Source organism: Ranitomeya imitator, chromosome 2, assembly GCF_032444005.1.
Source record: "Ranitomeya imitator isolate aRanImi1 chromosome 2, aRanImi1.pri, whole genome shotgun sequence".
Taxonomy (NCBI): domain Eukaryota; kingdom Metazoa; phylum Chordata; class Amphibia; order Anura; family Dendrobatidae; genus Ranitomeya; species Ranitomeya imitator.
This window is the reverse complement of record NC_091283.1, coordinates 852976617-852996925: the sequence shown is the minus strand read 5'-3', so window position 1 is coordinate 852996925 and position 20309 is coordinate 852976617. Positions and strand designations below refer to the sequence as shown.

General features: G+C 48.7%; 1 protein-coding gene across 1 annotated transcript in view; it reads left to right on the top strand.

The window, feature by feature from the left end:
* The window catches only part of RAB11FIP2 (RAB11 family interacting protein 2), an 88267-nt gene that overhangs the window by 27706 nt on the left and 40252 nt on the right, over nucleotides 1-20309 (top strand). The window contains exon 3 of the mRNA XM_069754401.1: nucleotides 15319-15740. Coding sequence (XP_069610502.1) covers nucleotides 15319-15740 — 422 coding nt within the window. The remainder of the gene's footprint in view (nucleotides 1-15318; nucleotides 15741-20309) is intronic.

Below are 20309 nucleotides of genomic sequence, written 5' to 3'. Positions count from 1 at the left end.
AACCATGGCCAGGCGCTCCTCGATGGTGGAATCGGCCACTTCCCTCGGCAGAAGCTTCTGGCTCAGGTTCAACACGGGGTGCTCTTGGTTCCCCGAGTCCCCCTGGCTGAGCACAGCACCGAGGCCAAACCCGCTGGCGTCGGTCTGTACCAGGAACGGCCGACTGCTGTCGATGACTTTTAGCACCGGAGAACTGCTCAGGGCTGTTTTTAAAGCTTGGAAAGCCACCTCACAGCCGTCTTTCCAGTTGACTGTTTGGGGTAGCATCTTCCTGGTGAGGTCCGTCAAGGGTTTTGCCAGGCTACTATAGTTCTGCACAAAGCGCCTATAGTACCCTGCAGTGCCCAGGAAGGACATCACCTTTTTTTTTGGGGGTGGGCCAGGATGCGATCGCGTTCACTTTCCCAGGCTCTGGCCTCATGGAGCCTCCGCCTACCCGGTGCTCCAGGTAGTGGACTTCTCTCATGCCCATCTGGCACTTTCCCAGCTTGATGGTCAGGCCTGCTTGGTGAATTCGCCGGAGCACCTCCTGGAGATGCTGCAGGTGTTCCTCCCATGAGAGACTGAAGATGGCAATGTCATCCAGGTACGCCACCTCGTACTTCTCCAGTCTCTGAAGCAGATGGTTGACCAACCGCTGAAAAGTGGCAGGGGCAGTCTTCATGCCGAATGGCATGACCATGGACTCGTACAGACCGAAGGAGTTGATAAAGGTGGACTTCTCCAGCGCTTCGGGGCTCAGGGGAAACTGCCAGTATCCTCGACTCAAATCCATTATGGACAAATATTTTGCGCCAGCTAACCGCTCAAGGACTGATGGCGTTGAGCCCACTCTAGTCCACGCAGAACCGGTTGGTCCGATCCTTCTTTGGCACGAGGACTACAGGTGACGCCAACACGCTTTTGGACCGTTGAATCACCCCCAGATGTAACATCTCATCGATCTCCTGGAGCATAACCTGCTGCACCTCGTCGGAGATCAGATAGGGTGTTCGCCGTAGTGGGGCATGATTCCCGGTGTCCACCTCGTTGACCGCTAACTCAGTCCTTCCAGGTCTGTTGGTGAACACGGCCTGGAAGGGTTCCAGCCTGGTTCACAGCTGGGACCGCTGGGGTACGGTTAGAAAGGCGCTTACCTCCACGTCCTTGATGGACTCACCGGCCTGGGCTTCGGCCAGCATGCCCAGAAGTGGGTCTTCCTCCCCGTCCTTGGGCAGGTTGCAGACCGGTAGGACGCAGGCTTCCCGTTCGTGATGAGCTTTCATCATATTGACATGAAAAGCCTTTCGCCTACCCCGAGCGTGGTCAAGCGTGACCGCGAAGAAAACTGGGTTGAGCTGTTGGTGGATGACATACGAGTCTTCCCAGGCTGCCTGAAGCTTATCATTCGGTACGGCGACCAGCACCCACAACTTCTGACCCACCTGGTAGGTCTGCTCTTGGGCGTTCTGGTCGTACCAATGCTTCTGATAAGCTTGAGCCTGCGTCATGTTGTCATGCACCAACTGCGTCAAGGTCTGCATTTTGTCACGGAAGCGCATGGCATGCTCCACGATGGACACTTCAGAAAGGTTTGGCTCTTCTTCCCAGGATTCCCTTTCCAACCCAAGGGGTCCCCAAACACTCCTGCCGTTCAGGAGCCCGAAGGGGTGTGGGAGATACCGCTCCCAGTCGGGTCATTGGGTCTCAACCAGCATGCGTAGCATCTGTTTGAGGGCACCATTGAAGCGCTCACACAAGCCATTGGTCTGGGGGTGACACGCACTCGATACCAGATGCTTCTCCATTAGGTGAGACATGAATTGAGTCCCTTGGTTGTAAGCATCTCCTTGGGAAATCCTACCCATGAAAGATGGCCAACAGTGCATCAGCCATCTTATCTGCCCTAGATTAGGACAAAGCCACTGCCTCTGGGTACCGGGGTAGCATAGTCTACCACAGTGAGGACGTATTGCTTTCCAGAGCTGCAGGGGACGGCCAGTCGGCCCACAATGTCCACCGCAATCCTCTGGAAAGGCTCCTCTATCGCTGGCAAAGGGATCAGGGGAGCCTGAAGAGCAGGCCCCGCCTTCCCCACTCTTTGACAGGTGATACAGGAGCTGCAATAGTTTCACACGTGTCCCCATCTTGGGTCAATAGGAGTGTTAAGACAGCCGGGCCTTAGTTAAGCTGATCCCCAAGTGTCCAGCGAGTGAGATCTCATAGGTAATCCTCAACAACTCACGCCTGAATTGGTGCGGGACGACCAGCTGTCTTTCTTTCAACCACTCCTTTTGGTATTGACTGGGAACTGTCTCCCGGTATAACCTCCCTTGTTCCCAGAACACCCTCTCCTTATCTCCATCTCTTATCTTGTAATATGCAAGCATTCTTCCCAAATCAGTCCCCAATAAAACATCGGTGGGCAAGTTATCGGACAACCCCACTTACTTCATCCCGCTCCCGATACCCCAATCTATAATCACCCGATCCATTGGCAAGGGACAGCGGATGCCCCAAATCCCGGTGACAGTTAGGGTTTTCCCCGGAATTATCTCTTCAGGGGCCACCAGTTCGGGTCGGATGAGGGTTCGTTCAGCCCCGGTGTCCTTGAGGCCTTTAGCGTCATGGCCCCCCACGGTGACGTGCTGCAAGTGTCATAGATCCTCCCAACCACCCCACCCACCAAATGAACGACTGCATTAAGCCCTGAGGCATTGGCTGGAGGGTTCTTCTGCTTGTCTGGACATGTGACACTGATATGACCAGTCCAATTGCAGAAAAAACTCTTGCGAAGGTCGGTGGTAGGTCTGGTGCTGGCAGTGGGGACAGGGCCTCCGGTGAGTCTGCTGGCAGGGGCACTGGGGTTGGTTGCAGGCTTACCCCCTCTCCAGCTGGCGGTGACTGGCTTCCGCACTTCCGATTTACGGTTGGCCTCATAGGCGTCGGCAATCTGCGCTGCTTTATCCGCGTCTTTGGGCTCTCGGTCCATCACAAACTGTCGCTCCTCAACTGGGCAAAGATGTTGTCACGATTCCCCTGACCGCTGGCCCCAATTGTCACGATTCGGGGTGACTTTAGGCCAACAGACAACTATCACATGTGCAGGGGGGCTTATCTTAGTTATCCATCCACTGCTAGCAATGTGATGAGAAAACACACACAAGGCTATTGACCTCTTAGTTTACAGCAGGGGCTTATGCTAGGTATCCCACTGCTTTCAATATACCACAAACTGCAGGGATTTATGTATATCCCACTTACAGTTCCACTTAACACTTGCAGCTCTCTGGCGCCCCCCTTACTCTCAGGTCAGATTAGGTACTGCACCCTGGGTAATTAGTCGCCAGAAAGGCTGCCTGCTATGTACTGGCTATTGGGCACGCTGCAGCGACGCGATAACTACTCCCACTCAGGCAGGAACAATAATTATCAACGCCGCAGTCGCTACAGCATCACTCAACAGTCTGCACACGGTATCGCCGCCACCAGCTTCGATTAAACGGGTCCGAAGCTAACCCAACACAACAGTAACAGCGTATTTCCCTTCAGAAGACTTGGGGTACGGTTTAGAACAGGAGAACGAACGAATATTAAATATTATATCCCATAAAAAAATTAGGCAGTGCTTTATCAAAAATATTTTATAAAGATGTTACAAATGAGACAATTGCAAACATGTACAAGGGTAATTATAACATAAAGGGAATAAAGGAGAAAAGATAACACTCACATGTTCAACGCATGGCAGGCACCCAGGCTAGGGCAGTTTTCTCTTACCCCATGACGGCACTAACGAGAGAGAGGGATCCGCCCTCAGGGACAGGAAACCCACAGGTTAAAAAGGCGGGACCTCTCCTCCACCTCAGTTCGGTTTCCTGTCCCCGACGGGGATCCCACAACTCACCATCCAGGAGTCCAGGGACCATCAGGCCGAGTTCAGGCAGCGGGGGGCCCTGCCACGGTCTCAGGTGGATTCCTCCCTGAGGGCGCGATCCGGGGTCGGCGGGCCTCGTAGATGCGCGCAGAGGGGAGGCAGTGAAGAGGATGCCGAGAAAGCCTGCCTCTTCCTTTTCAAAGGGATGATCGGCAATAGGTAGCGGCGGCTACCTGGAGGGTTTCTCCACCGATCCATAAGGCACACAGGAGTGGTGACGCCGGTCACTGACAGGAGAACGCTGGGAGCAGCGGCGGCTGCGGAAGCTCCGTCCCTCCTGTGAGCCGGCAAACAGTGAGCGCGCGCGCGGGGTTCGGCGACTTACTGCGCAGGCGTGGGGGTCACTTCCGGGGCGGCGCAGGGCACCTCTGGGTAAAACCGGAAGTTGCCTGGCGCCGCTCCATTAGTATATATCCAGAAGAAAAAGGGGTATACCGCTGCTCAGAGATTACCACCATGAGTGGAATAGAGCAGTCGGTGGAAGAAATTTCACAGGCCCCTGTGACAAAGAACCCGAAGGAGCGCCATTCCTCAAGAAAACCCACGCAGCGCAGCAGCTCAGGATCCCAGCGTAGCAGAGGCTCTGGTGGATCCAGGAGGGAGACGGTGGTTCAAGTGGAGGAGGCATCCTCAAAGCCACAGCCGGTATCTTCCTCACATTAGGAGGGTAAGTGACCTCCGTGAAAGTGTAAATTCTAATAGGGGTTTATTGTTTCCTAGGGAAAGAAATGCCAGGGGAAAAGTAAACATAGAGTATGCCCGCTTTGTTCAGCAGATTTGCCGGATTCATGGGTTAAAAAACTCTGTGCGCCATGTATTAAGAACACCATTGATGAGGAGACACCAAGTTTCACATCTGAATTAAAAGATTTAATTAAAACCCAAGTAGCAGACGCATTAAAAAGCGTAAAAAACCGTAAAAGAAAACATAAAGAAAAATCTCCAGATTACAGCTCCAGCGAGGGAGATAGTACGAGTGGGGATTCTGATAGCTCTACAGCTTCATCATCCTCCTCCGCATCTTCAGAAAGCGGTCGCAACTGTTTCCCAATAGATGAAACGGATGCGTTGGTAAAAATGGTTAGGGCGACAATGGGTCTGGCAGACACTCGTTCCAAAAAATCTGTACAAGATCTTATGTTTAGTGGCCTGGAACAAAAGAAGTACAGAGTGTTCCCATTAAATGAAAAAATTCAAGCCCTTATAAAAAAGGAGTGGAAAAGACCAGACAAAAAAGTACTGTTAACACCCAAAAGGAAATACCCATTTGATGACCCAGCCTGCGCCTCATGGGGAAAAGCGCCAAAATTAGACGTCGCCATCGCGAAAGCCTCTAAAAAGTTCGCTCTGCCTTTTGAAGATATGGGGACCCTCAAGGATCCTATGGATAAAAAGGCCGATGTCTTCCTAAAAGGGTCCTGGGAGGCCGCCAGCGGGGGGCTAAAACCCGGTATAGCTGCTACGTGTACAGCTAGAGCACTAATGGTCTGGCTGGATCATTTAGAGACTCAATTAAAAAATAAAACCCCGAGAGAGTCTATACTAGACTCCGTGTCAGCGATGAGAGGGGCCGCTGCATATTTAGCAGATGCCTCAATAGACTCAGTTAGACTGACGGCAAAATCGGCTTCCTTCTCAAATGCGGCTAGGAGAGCATTATGGCTAAAGTGCTGGCCGGGGGACCTGCAAACTAAAGCTAAGTTGTGTTCCATTCCGTGTGAAGGTGAATATTTGTTCGGTCCCACCCTAGACGATGTCCTCGAAAAAGCGGTTGATAAAAAGAAAGCCTTTCCGGGATTCCTAAATCAATCTTATAGGCGGCCCTTTCGAGGAAGGAGGTTCACACAAAGACGCCCCCCAAAAAATCAAAAGGAGGGGTGGGAAGACAGAAAATTCAAAAGAGGAGGTTTCATGTTCAACAAGCCGGATAATAAAAAACAGCCACAATGAGGGTGTGCCCCAGGTAGGAGGGAGACTGACCCACTTTCTTCCAACCTGGGAAAAAATTTCTGGAAGTGCCTGGACTCTAAACATCATAAAGACGGGCCTAAAACTAAGTTTTCACACAATGCCACACAATCAGTTTGTGGTCACACCACGAAGAAAGTCAGAGATCGAGCAGCTAAGCATCCAGAGAGAAGTTCTCACTCTTCTGGAGAAGAAAGTCTTACAGGAAGTTCCACAACAGGAAGAGACGAGGGGGTTTTATTCTCCGCTCTTTCTTCGAACAAAACCGGACGGAACTTTCAGAGTAATTATAAATTTGAAACAACTAAACAGATACCTGGTAATAGAAAAATTCAAAATGGAGACAATAAAATCATGTGTCAGATCTCTTATCCCGTCTTGTTTCATGACTGTTATAGACTTAAAGGACGCATACTATCATGTGCCAATCCATCCGGATTTCCGGAAATATCTCAGGGTTGCAGTAATGATACAAGGGGAACTGAAACATTACCAATACAAGGCTCTTCCGTTTGGTCTAGCCATTGCCCCGAGAGTATTCACAAAATTAATGGCGGAAGTAATGGCCCATATAAGGGAACAAAACATATTGATTGTGCCTTATCTGGACGACCTCCTAGTGATGGGCAGTTCCTCTCTACATTGCAGCCAGCAACTAAACAGAGTGATGGTAGCCCTATCGAATCTAGGATGGTTTCTGAACCTGGAAAAATCCAGGCTTATCCCATCTCAAGTACAGTTGTACTTGGGGATATTAATAGACTCAACAAAGCAAGAGTGTCGTCTGCCAGAAGAAAAAGTATCCAACATGATACATCTAGTGAATCAGTTGAGTATCTCTCCTCTGATCTCTCTAAGGAGAGCCATGTCCATACTGGGGTCAATGACATCCTGTATCCCAGCGGTACAGTGGGCTCAGAGCCACTCGAGAGATCTCCAGTGGGAAATACTAGAGGCGGTATCCCACGCAGGAGGAAATTTAGAAAAGCAATTAAAAATATCCTCTCGGACAAAAACTTCCTTAGCTTGGTGGACAGACCCGTCCAATCTCAGGAGGGGGGTTCCATGGGTATGGCCGGTCTCGATAATCCTGACCACAGACGCAAGCCCTTGGGGGTGGGGGGCCCACCTAAACAGGCAAATTGCCCAAGGTCCTTGGTCAGTAGAAGAAAAAGACCTTACTTCAAACATGAAGGAGCTTTTAGCAGTTCAGTACGCCATCAATCATTTTTTAACTTCCCTCCGTTCCCACCACGTGAGAGTACTGACGGACAACAGGGTGGTAGTAGCATATTTAAACCATCAGGGAGGGACGAGGTCTCAATCCCTAATGAAAGTGACAAATTTCATCATGTCACAAGCAGAAGCCAACTTGTCCTCCCTGACAGCCCTTCACATAAAAGGGTCAGAAAATCAAACTGCAGATTTTCTAAGCAGAACCCAATTAAAACAGGGGGAATGGGAGTTAAATACAAGAATATTCAAACGCATAGTGGATCTTTGGGGGGCCCCGGATATAGATCTATTTGCAAACAATCAAAATCGGAAAACGGAGGCCTTCTGCTCGATAGATCCTCGGGGGAGTCCAGTGGCCATAGACGCGTTGTTAATTCCATGGAAATTCCATCTAGCTTATGTGTTTCCTCCGATAGCTCTAATTCCCTTAGTCTTGAAGAAAATCAGGGAAGACAGAGCCAAAGTGATACTGATAGCTCCGTTCTGGCCGAAAAGAGTATGGTTCCCATGGCTACGCCTAATGTCCATAGCGGATCCATGGGTACTCCCAGATATCCCAGACCTTCTGCATCAAGGGCCAGTGAATCACCCTCAAATAAAAAGTTTGCACATGACGGCCTGGCTTTTGAAAGGGAACTGTTAACAAAAAGGGGGTTTTCTTCAAATTTAATTTCTACCCTGCTGGCCAGTAGAAAACCTATAACTACCAGAGCCTACGGCAAAGTCTGGAAAAAGTTCCTCTCCACGTCAGGAGTTATCCTATCAAATCAGATGCCAATTCAGGAAATCTTAGAATTTCTTCAAAAAGGTTTAGAGAAAGGCCTAGCAACAAACACGCTGAAGGTTCAGATTGCAGCATTGGGTGCCCTTTACAACCAGGATTTGGCGGGGAATCACTGGGTAAAAAGATTTATTAGAGCATCTACTAGGTCCAGACCAGTTATACATCTCACCGCTCCTCCCTGGGACCTGAACTTAGTCCTTTCAGCACTAACTAAAGCGCCGTTCGAACCTTTATCTCAGGCTTCACTAAAAATAATATCTTGGAAAACCTGTTTATTGGTGGCCCTAACCTCAGCTCGCAGGATTAGTGATCTGCAGGCCTTATCAGCCTACCCACCTCTAACACAAATATTAGATGACAGAGTAATCCTCAAAACTGACCCTTCTTACCTTCCCAAAGTGGCGTCAAAATTCCACAGATCTCAAGAGATAGCGTTACCATCTTTTTGCCCCAATCCAAAAAACAAAAAAGAGGAGGCTCTACACACTCTAGATGTAAAGAGATGTCTAACACACTATCTATCAGCCACAAGGGAGTGTAGGAAAGGGAGGGCTCTGTTTGTCTGCTTTCAGGGACCAAATAAGGGTCACAAGGCATCGAAAGCCACGTTGGCGAGGTGGGTAAGAGATGCCATCAAGATGTCATATACCTCTTCCGGAGAACAAGCTCCGGACACAATTAAGGCTCATTCAACCAGGTCGGTGGCAACCTCTTGGGCTGAACGTGGTGGAGCATCAATAGATCAAATATGTAGAGCAGCCACTTGGTCTTCCCCCTCTACATTCTTCAAGCACTATCAGCTTAATCTATCCTCTCCCTCAGACTTAACTTTTGGTAGGAGAGTTCTTGAGGCAGTAGTCCCACCCTAAAATTTTCATTCTTTGAAATTCTCTCGTTAGTGCCGTCATGGGGTAAGAGAATATCGTAGTTACTTACCGATAACGGTATTTCTCTGAACCCATGACGGCACCTGTATATTCCCTCCCTTCACGTATGGGTGTCCACACTACTTATAAATTAAGTCACGAGGTGTGCATAAAAAAAAAAAAAAAAAAAAAAGTGTATATATATATATATATAGAGGAGCTTATATAAGTTATACAGTTATATTTTGTTGTGTAAAAATAACCAATTAAGTTACAGCAGAAATTCCCTGCAAGGCTCTGTAAACCAACTGAGGTGGAGGAGAGGTCCCGCCTTTTTAACCTGTGGGTTTCCTGTCCCTGAGGGCGGATCCCTCTCTCTCGTTAGTGCCGTCATGGGTTCAGAGAAATACCGTTATCGGTAAGTAACTACGATATTCCATACGTCCCAGCTCATGGGATGTACTCCGCTCTTCCAGGAAAATAGGACAAGAAGGAAGCTGGGAATGTGTGCAGACAGTTATAGCTTAAGCCGGTAACATCCCAGAAAGGGGTTGGATCACCTCGTCCCTCCTACCTCTTCAGTTAACTCATTTTTTCTAATCTATATCAAATTTCGATAACTCCGCTACAAAACATGTTATAGTCCTAACAAATCCATCATTCATCTCGGATTAACGTCAGCATTCTAATGAGATCAAATATGTCCTATCTGGGATACATATTTACAGAGAAATCCCTACTTCTTTACCAGATGGAGTTAGAAGCCCGTGTTTCGCGGGATGGGTAGATACACCGAGTGAGAATAAGAATATATATTTTCGTATTTCTAGCTTAAATCGTTTGCCTAATATCTAACAAAACCTAAACAAAGAATCTTTCATGGATCCTCGAAGTTTCTACTTCACTTATAGCTGAACAAGAGCTTACACAGGAAATGCCGGTCGTAAATACTTTTGGCTCTCCTAACCCCCACACTCTCTGAGAAGGAAAGCCAGGAATTTGCAGCTACAAACTGTTGCAGTATCACTCCAAGAAGGGGGGCTTAGCCCACGCAGGCTAGCAAGAAAACTACTTATGATATTTCATACCATATCGTGACAGATGTAGAAACTGCATCTGCACCGCAGCTGCTCAAAGGTGGTCCCTGACAGTCTTTGGATCCACTGGTCAAAGTGGGTCCTGGGTCCATGCACCAAGTCGATATAACTGTCGTGTGGGCCACGTTGGAGGTTCCGGAACTTTTTGCGGTAGACCTCAGGAGTCAGTTGGTACTTTATCAGGGCCTGCTTGACTGCCTCATAGTCTTCACTTTGGTCTGGCAGGAGAGAAGCAAACGTCTCCAAAGCTTTGCCTTTAAGCCCGGGGGTTAGGAATCAAGCCCATTTTGTCCCAGGCAGCCGATACTTTCTCTGCATGCTTTCTCAAAGGCCCTCAGAAAAATGTCCAAGTCCCTGTCCTTTTCCATCACAGGAAAGTGCTCTGGCGGGGGTTTAGGGAACGGAGCGTTGCTGGACTCGCTGTTCCGCGTGGTAGATGGTACTGCCCCGAGTTGGGCCATCCGCAGTTCATGGTCCCTCCGAGCTTGGTCCTCGACTGCTCGGGCCTCCCGCTCAGCTTGGCGTTCAGCTCTCTGCCTCCTGCTGGGCTCTCTCCGCTTGGTATTGCTGGATCAGCCTCAGACGTCCATCACGGTCATCAGCGGGGAGATGTTCCAAGGCCATCTGCAGGTGGGGGTCCAATCCGGCCTGGCTGCAAGTAGGGCCGGCATTCAGTGGTTGGAACTCTGCAGCAGCACCATTAGTGCTTGGGCTGGCTTCTGCGTCTGCTGGGCTCTGAGCGATTTCCAGTTGCACCAGAGCCACGACCAGTTGGCTTTTGTTTTTGCCCATGGCGTCAATCTGTCTCAACCCACAAAGGACAATAAGAGTGTCCTTGTTATGCTGCTTATGCCAGCCTTCTCCTTCTGCCCATGTTAGGGCATGTTGGGTTAGGCTATGGGTTGAACTAGATGGACTTAGTCTTCCTTCAACCTTAATAACTGTTACTATGTTTGCGGCCTTCATTACCAAATAAAAGACAGGATAGAAAAACAAAGAGAAAGGGGGGGGGTAATCGAAAGTACACACGGTATCGTCTCGGGACTAGTAAACACTGAGCTTGTTCTCCAAAACTTTTTGCGAAGAGTCCTCGCAAGAACCGTGCAAGTTTTTTAGTGAGAGGAATGATTTCTCAAACCAGATCACTAATGCTCTATTATCCCACCGCTCTGCTACCAATATGTCATGAACCGAGGGTGTTTGTTTGCCCCCAGTTCGTGCTGCAGGGATTTATTTACATCCCACTTCCCCGTTCCAGTTTGGAACTTGAAGCTCTCTGGCGCCCCCTTACTCTGAGGTCTGTCCGGGAAATGCACCTAGGATAAATAGTCGCCAGAATAGCTGCCTGCTACGTACTGGCTATTTGGCACACTGCAGTGAGGGCGATATAACTATTCCTAGCCACAGCCAAGCAATACACTTATAAACCCCGTTCCGTCACTGCCAGCATTAACCAACAAGCTCCATCCGATCTGCTGCCACCAGCTCCTATTCCTATGACTAATAGCGGGTCAGGAGCCAACCCAATCAGTAGCGTAATTTACTTCAGACGACGCTGGAGGTACGTTTTAGAGCAAGGAGGACGAGACTAGTAAATAATATAACTTTCACTCCAAAAAGATTGGGCAGTATTTACAAAAGTATATAAAAAGATATTACCAAAATGAGACAATCATGTATGTACAAGAACGATCTCAAAATTAAAGGGATTAAAGATGAAAGTAAACTTACATTTGTCTTACATCATGGCTGACCATGCGGCGTGGGGGAGGGGTGACCTCAAAATGCATCAAAGTTTCTCTTTTGCTGGCTTCCTGGGCAAAAACCTAGTGCAAAATGAGCTCCCACTATCTTACACCCCCCTGGTATTGCCATCACTGAGTGGGCTGCGCCATGGACTCCACTCCCCTTTCCAAAGAGACTCACAACTTTATTAAAACTCATATCCGTCATAGCGTACGCTGGGAACTTCATAGAGTGACGACAAAAGTATTACTGGTCCTCTCACGAGGTTAGCTTCCATTTAAGTCTACACATGGGGTAGCTGTGTGACCCAGTTAAGTAGTAATCCATTTCTCAATTTCTGCTAGGTGCTGAGCTTCGAAAAACACTGTACGTGTCGCTCTACCTTGGCACATCCCAAATATGTAACTTTCACACCTATTTCACTACCTGGGGTCAAATTATTTCATCTTGAATATTTCTAGGATTCACAAAGATACACATTGCTGGAAACAAAGAACTGGTTTTCTGCTAATCCCCGCATTCTTGAGGGAGGGGGAACGGAGTCACACACTGGAGTTTCACATTACAGCTGTATTGTTAGCAGGGAGAAGGAGCTGGGAGGAAGGGAGGTCAAAAGCCCACAGCATATGTCTGTACCCAGACCTAATGGAAGTTGTAGAGCTCAGTGTGCGTGATAATAGAGCATCAAATACATCATATTCCTGACACACCCATCAGCACAGACCCTCAGTTTATTCCCCCCCATCAGCACAGACCCTCATTTTATTCCCCCCATCAGCACAGCCCCTCATTTTATTCCCCCCATCAGCACAGCCCCTCAGTTTATTCCCCCCATCAGCACAGCCCCTCAGTTTATTCCCCCATCAGCACAGCCCCTCAGTTTATTCCCCCCATCAGCAGTCCCTCATTTTATTCCCCCCATCAGCGCAGCCCCTCAGTTTATTCCCCCCATCAGCACAGCCCCTCAGTTTATTCCCCCATCAGCGCAGCCCCTCAGTTTATTCCCCCCATCAGCAGTCACTCATTTTATTCCCCCCATCAGCGCAGCCCCTCAGTTTATTCCCCCCATCAGCACTGCCCCTCATTTTATTCCCCCCATCAGCACAGCCCCTCATTTTATTCCCCCATCAGCACAGCCCCTCAGTTTATTCCCCCCATCAGCAGTCCCTCATTTTATTCCCCCCATCAGCACAGCCCCTCAGTTTATTCCCCCATCAGCACAGCCCCTCAGTTTATTCCCCCATCAGCGCAGCCCCTCAGTTTATTCCCCCCATCAGCAGTCACTCATTTTATTCCCCCCATCAGCGCAGCCCCTCAGTTTATTCCCCCCATCAGCACTGCCCCTCATTTTATTCCCCCCATCAGCACAGCCCCTCAGTTTATTCCCCCATCAGCACAGCCCCTCAGTTTATTCCCCCATCAGCACAGCCCCTCAGTTTATTCCCCCCATCAGCACAGCCCCTCAGTTTATTCCCCCCATCAGCAGTCCCTCATTTTATTCCCCCCATCAGCACAGCCCCTCAGTTTATTCCCCCATCAGCACAGCCCCTCAGTTTATTCCCCCATCAGCACAGCCCCTCAGTTTATTCCCCCCATCAGCACAGCCCCTCAGTTTATTCCCCCATCAGCACAGCCCCTCAGTTTATTCCCCCCATCAGCAGTCCCTCATTTTATTCCCCCCATCAGCACAGCCCCTCAGTTTATTCCCCATCAGCGCAGCCCCTCAGTTTATTTCCTCCCATCAGCAGTCCCTCATTTTATTCCCCCCATCAGCACAGCCCCTCAGTTTATTCCCCCATCAGCACAGCCCCTCAGTTTATTCCCCCCATCAGCACAGCCCCTCAGTTTATTCCCCCATCAGCACAACCCCTCAGTTTATTCCCCCCATCAGCAGTCCCTCATTTTATTCCCCCCATCAGCAGTCCCTCATTTTATTCCCCCCATCAGCACAGCCCCTCAGTTTATTCCCCATCAGCACAGCCCCTCAGTTTATTCCCCCCATCAGCAGTCCCTCATTTTATTCCCCCCATCAGCACAGCCCCTCAGTTTATTCCCCATCAGCACAGCCCCTCAGTTTATTCCCCATCAGCACAGCCCCTCATTTTATTCCCCCCATCAGCACAGCCCCTCAGTTTATTCCCCATCAGCGCAGCCCCTCAGTTTATTTCCTCCCATCAGCACAGTTTCCTCATTATATGCCCCCCCTATTAATATAACAATTTAAAAAGAATAACAAATATAGCTCATACTCACATTTTCCCGGCTCCCCTCCACCGTCTCCTATGTGCAGCATTGAACGCTGGATGGCGTGATGATGTCATTGCAACCTGCCAGCCAACGTCCCCTGTGTGGGGAAGCTGGAAGTGTCCTGCGTGTTGTTGGAGATCCCGGCGGAGCAGGGGAGATGACCGCTCCTGTCCCAGGCGGCGCAGACAGCAATTGTCCTATAGACACCAATACCATTGATTGCGAGGAGTGAGTGATGGCCAGAGAGAAGTGTGATTGGTGTCTGACTGCGCCCTGGCCATCACTGTGCTGAATGTCTGCGGCCAGAGGAAGATGCCGGGCGACCGCAGACACTCAGCAATCTTTTTATAAGTGCGCCCCCCTAATAAAAAAAAAAAAAAAAAAGGTGGCAGAAGGTGGTACCCTAGGCAGATGACTACCCTGCTTAGCCCTCGTCCCATCCTGCTGAGGGGGTACACTATAGTATAGTGGGTCTGTATGGACTCTGCTGTGACTGTGAGGGTGCACACTATAGGGGTCTGTATGTACTTTGCTGTGACTGAGGGGAAACGCTATAGGGGGTCTGTATGGACTTTGCTGTGACTGAGGGGGCACACACTAGGGGGTCTGTATGGACTCTGTTGTTACTGTGAGGGGGCATGCTATAGGGGGTCAGTGTGGACTCTGCTGTGACTGAGGGGGCACACTATAGGTGGTCTGTATGGACTCTGTTACTGGGTGGGGGCACACACTAGGGGGTCTGTATGTACTCTGTTGTTACTGTGAGGGGGCATGCTATAGGGGGTCTGTGTGGACTCTGCTGTGACTGAGGGGGCATGCTATAGGGGTTCTGTATGGACTTTGCTGTGACTGAGGGGGCACGCTATAGGGGTTCTGTATGGACTTTGCTGTGACTGAGGGGGCACACTATAGGGGTCTGTATGTACTTTGCTGTGACTGAGGGGAAAGGCTATAGGGGGTCTGTATGGACTTTGCTGTGACTGAGGGGGAACACACTAGGGGGTCTGTATGGACTCTGTTGTTACTGTGAGGGGGCATGCTATAGGGGGTCTGTGTGGACTCTGCTGTGACTGAGGGGGCACACTATAGGTGGTCTGTATGGACTCTGTTGTTACTGGGAGGGGGCACACACTAGGGGGTCTGTATGGACTCTGTTGTTACTGTGAGGGGGCATACTATCGGGGGTCTGTGTGGACTCTGCTGTGACTGAGGGGGCACACTATAGGTGGTCTGTATGGACTCTGTTGTTACTGTGAGGGGGCACACACTAGGGGGTCTGTATGGACTCTGTTGTTACTGTGAGGGGGCATGCTATAGGGCGTCTGTGTGGACTCTGCTGTGACTGAGGGGGCACGCTATAGGGGGTCAGTACAGATTTGCTATAATGTAGGCCGTATACAGCTGTGCGGTTGGCGGTCGGAGGTCCTGATGGCCCCTAACCCTCTTTGTATATCACAGGTGGTACAAGCTGGAATCGAAGCCGGGGAAGAGGAGGAAGGAGCGCGGCGAGCTGAAGGTCAGCGTCCAGTTTATGCGGAGTAACATGACTGCCAGTATGTTCGACCTCTCCATGAAGGACAAGAGCCGCTCACCATTTGCCCGTCTGAAGGACAAGATGAAAGTATGGAAGCCGGACGGATCGGACACGTCGTCTGCCATTGTTCCCAGCAGTGTCAGCGATCAGCAGAGCTGCCGCAACCTTGGAGGCCCCGAAATCCATATCAAGCCGAAGACCAAGAAGCCATTTCTGCTGGGACCTCAGCGCCTGTCTTCAGCGCATTCCATGTCGGATTTGTATGGAACTCCAACCTCTCAGCAGAGCTCCAGCGGACCCCCGGCTAAAGTGGCTCTAGATTCCATCAGCTCTGCTGCTGAGAACGGTAAGAGGCAGCATGGCGCCCTTCTCCATCCTGCCGAGGCATCTCTGTCAATTAAGGATCACCCCAGGAGCCATCGTATTGTAGATACCAGGAGCACTCGAGTTCTAGATACATGGAGTAACCGTATTCTTGATACCAGGGGCTCTTGTGTACTAGATACAGTGGTTACAGAAAGTATTCAGACCCCTTTACATTTTTCACCCTTTGTTTCATTGCAGCCATTTGGTAAATTCCAAAAAAGTTCATTTTTCCTCATTAATGTTCACTCTGCACCCCATCTTGATTGAAAAAAATCAGAAATGTAGAAATTTTAGCAACTTTATAAAAAATAAATAAAATATATATATATACACTAGCTATTGAACCCGTTCTACGCCCGGGTGGCGAGCATTTATATTGGTATACGGTCTCCATCCTGGTATGTGTTGCTTCCATCCTGCGCCCCCATCCTGTCATGTGCTGCTACCATCTTGCGTCCCCATCCTGTCATGTGCTGCTACCATCCTGCGTCCCCATCCTGTCATGTGCTGCTCCCATCTTGAGCCCCCATTCTGTCATGTGCTGCACCCATCCTGCGCCTCCATTATGTCATTTGCTGCTCCCATCCTGCGCCTCCATTATGTCATTTGCTGCTCCCATCCTGCGCCTCCATTCTGTCATGTGCTGCCCTATTCTTTCATGTGCTGCTCCCATCCTGCACCACCATTCTGTAATTTGCTGCTCCCATCCATATGCCCCATACGCTGCTCCATAAAGGTTGATGGCCCCATAAGATGCTCCATAGTATATGCTCCGTATGCTGCTGCATTATGGTTGATGGCCCCCATAAGATGCTCCATAGTATATGCCTCATATGCTGCTCCATTTTGGTTGATGGCCCCCATAAGATGCTCCATAGTATATGCCCCGTATGCTGCTCCATAAAGGTTTATGGCCCCCCATAAGATGCTCCATAGTATATGCCTCATATGCTGCTCCATAAAGGTTTATGGCCCCCCATAAGATGCTCCATAGTATATGCCCTGTACACTGCTCCATTATGGTTGATGGCCCCCATAAGATGCTCCATAGTATATGCCTCATATGCTGCTCCATTTTGGTTGATGGCCCCCATAAGATGCTCCATAGTATATGCCCCGTATGCTGCTCCATAAAGGTTTATGGCCCCCCATAAGATGCTCCATAGTATATGCCCCATACGCTGCTCCATAAAGGTTGATGGCCCCATAAGATGCTCCATAGTATATGCTCCGTATGCTGCTGCATTATGGTTGATGGCCCCCATAAGATGCTCCATAGTATATGCCCCGTATGCTGCTGCATTATGGTTGATGGCCCCCATAAGATGCTCCATAGTATATGCCTCATATGCTGCTCCATAAAGGTTTATGGCCCCCCATAAGATGCTCCATAGTATATGCCCTGTACACTGCTCCATTATGGTTGATGGCCCCCATAAGATGCTCTATTGTATTATATGCCCCGTATGCTACATAGTTACATAGTTACATAGTTATTAAGGTTGAAGGAAGACTATATGTCCATCTAGTTCAACCCATAGCCTAACCTAACATGTTGATCCAGAGGAAGGCAAAAAAACCCCATGTGCAAAGAGTAAGCTCCACATTGGGGAAAAAAATTCCTTCCCGACTCCACATACGGCAATCAGACTAGTTCCCTGGATCAACGCCCTATCAAGGAATCTAGTGTATATACCCTGTAACATTATACTTTTCCAGAAAGGTATCCAGTCCCCTCTTAAATTTAAGTAATGAATCACTCATTACAACATCATACGGCAGAGAGTTCCATAGTCTCACTGCTCTTACAGTAAAGAATCCGCGTCTGTTATTATGCTTAAACCTTTTTTCCTCCAACCGCAGAGGATGCCCCCTTGTCCCTGTTTCAGGTCTATGATTAAAAAGATCATCAGAAAGGTCTTTGTACTGTCCCCTCATATATTTATACATTAAAATAAGATCACCCCTTAGTCTTCGTTTTTGCAAACTAAATAGCCCCAAGTGTAATAACCTATCTTGGTATTGCAGACCCCCAGTCCTCTAATAACCTTGGTCGCTCTTCTCTGCATCCGCTCCAGTTCAGCTATGTCTTTCTTAAACACCGGAGACCAGAACTGTGCACAGTATTCTAAGTGTGGTCGAACTAGTGACTTGTATAGAGGTAAAATTATGTTCTCCTCATGAGCATCTATGCCTCTTTTAATGCATCCCATTATTTTATTTGCCTTTGTAGCAGCTGCCTGACACTGGCCACTGAATTTAAGTTTGTCATCCACCCATACACCCAGGTCTTTTTCATTGACGGTTTTGCCCAGAGTTTTAGAATTAAGCACATAATTATACATCTTATTACTTCATGACCTTACATTTATCCCCATTAAAGCTCATTTGCCATTTATCAGCCCAAGCTTCTAGTTTACATAAATCATCCTGTAATATAGAATTGTCCTCCTCTGTATTGATTACCCTGCAGAGTTTAGTGTCATCTGCAAATATTGAAATTCTGCTCTGAATGCCCCCTACAAGGTCAGTAATAAATATGTTAAAAAGAAGAGGGCCCAATACTGACCCCTGTGGTACCCCACTGCTAACCGCTACCCAGTCCGAGTGTGCTCCATTAATAACCACCCTTTGTTTCCTATCCCTGAGCCAGCTCTCAACCCACTTGCACATATTTTCCCCTATCCCCATTATTCTCTTTTTATGTATCAACCTTTTGTGTGGCACCGTATCAAAAGCTTTTGAAAAGTCCATATACACTACGTCCACTGGGTTCCCTTGGTCCAATCCGGAACTTACCTCTTCATAGAAACTGATCAAATTAGTCTGACATGAACGGTCCCTAGTAAACCCGTGCTGATACTGGGTCATGAGGTTCTTCCTCTTCAGATACTCCAGTATAGCGTCCCTTAGAATGCCCTCCAGGATTTTACCCACAGTAGAGGTGAAGCTTACTGGCCTATAATTTCCGAGTTCAGTTTTTGTCCCCTTTTTGAATATTGGCACCACATTTGCTATACGCCAGTCCTGTGGTACAGACCCTGTTATTATGGAGTCTTTAAAGATTAAAAATAATGGTCTATCGATGACTGTACTTAATTCCTGCAGTACTCGGGGGTGGATCCCATCCGGGCCCGGAGATTTGTCAATTTTAGTGATTTGTAGACGCCGCCGCACTTCCTGCTGGATTAAGCCGGTGACATTTAATTGGGAATTTTTATCACTGATCATTTTGTCGCCATGGGATTTTCTTGTGTAAATACTGATGAAAAAAAGTCATTTAGCATATTGGCTTTTTTCTCATCCTCATCCACCATTTCACCCAGACTATTTTTAAGGGGCCAACACTATCATTTTTTAGTTTCTTACTATTTATGTAGTTAAAGAATATTTTAGGATTATTTTTACTCTCTCTGGCAATGAGTCTCTCTGTCTCAATCTTTGCTGCCTTGATTTGCTTTTTACAGAATTTATTTAATTTTCTGTATTTATTTAATGCCTCCTCACTACCTACTTCCTTTAATTCTCTAAATGCTTTCTTTTTGTCACTTATTGCGCCCCTTACAGCTCTATTTAGCCATATTGGTTTCCTCCTATTTCTAGTATGTTTATTCCCATACGGTATATACTGTGCACAGGTCCTATCCAGGATGCTAATAAACGTCTCCCATTTTCTTTGTGTATTTTTGTGTCTCAGGATATCGTCCCAGTTAATTGCACCAAGATCCTCTGCTGCTGCTGCGATATATAAAAAAAAAATACCATACTCGCCTATCGTCGCTGGGGGGCCTGAGCAGGCGGGGACACCGGCGCGCTGTGGGGGTCAGGTGCCGGAGTCGTCGCTAGCTCAGGCCCCCGACACTTGCTATATTCACCTGGCCCTGATCCAGCGCTGCGCGCCGCTCCGTGTTCCGGGTCCTCTGGCTGTGACTGTTCAGTCAGAGGGCGGCGCGCATTAAGCGGTACTGTTAACCAAGAAGAGCTTGCGAAGGCACCAATAGACACTGGCCTAATAGCAAGGTCCGCAGGGTTAAGATGGGATGGGACATGCTGCCATTGCTGGGGTCTGGAGGATTTCCTGATCCTTTCCACTCGGTTACTGACATAGACGTAGAAGCGTTTCGTCTGGTTGTATATGTAGCCCAGAACTACTTTACTGTCTGTGTAGAATTTTGTGTCATCCACGTGAATAGCTAGTTCACTCTGTATGAAGTCTGCAATCTCTATGGCTAGTACAGCCCCACAGAGCTCGAGTCTGGGTATGGTGTGCTCGGGTTTAGGAGCCAGTTTAGCCTTTCCAAACAGAAATCCAACATGGGCTTCATTATTAGAGTCTACAACCTTCAAGTAAGCGACAGCGGCAATAGCTTCAGTGGAGGCATCTGCGAATACGTGAATCTCTTTCCTTTGACTCGTAGCTAGGGATGCCGGAGTGTAACAACGTGGTATGTGGATCTAATCCAAGGCGCAAAGAGATTCATTCCTTGACTTCCACCTTAGTTGTTTGTCCGCAGGGAGTGGTATATCCCCGTCCATAATGTACTCTGAG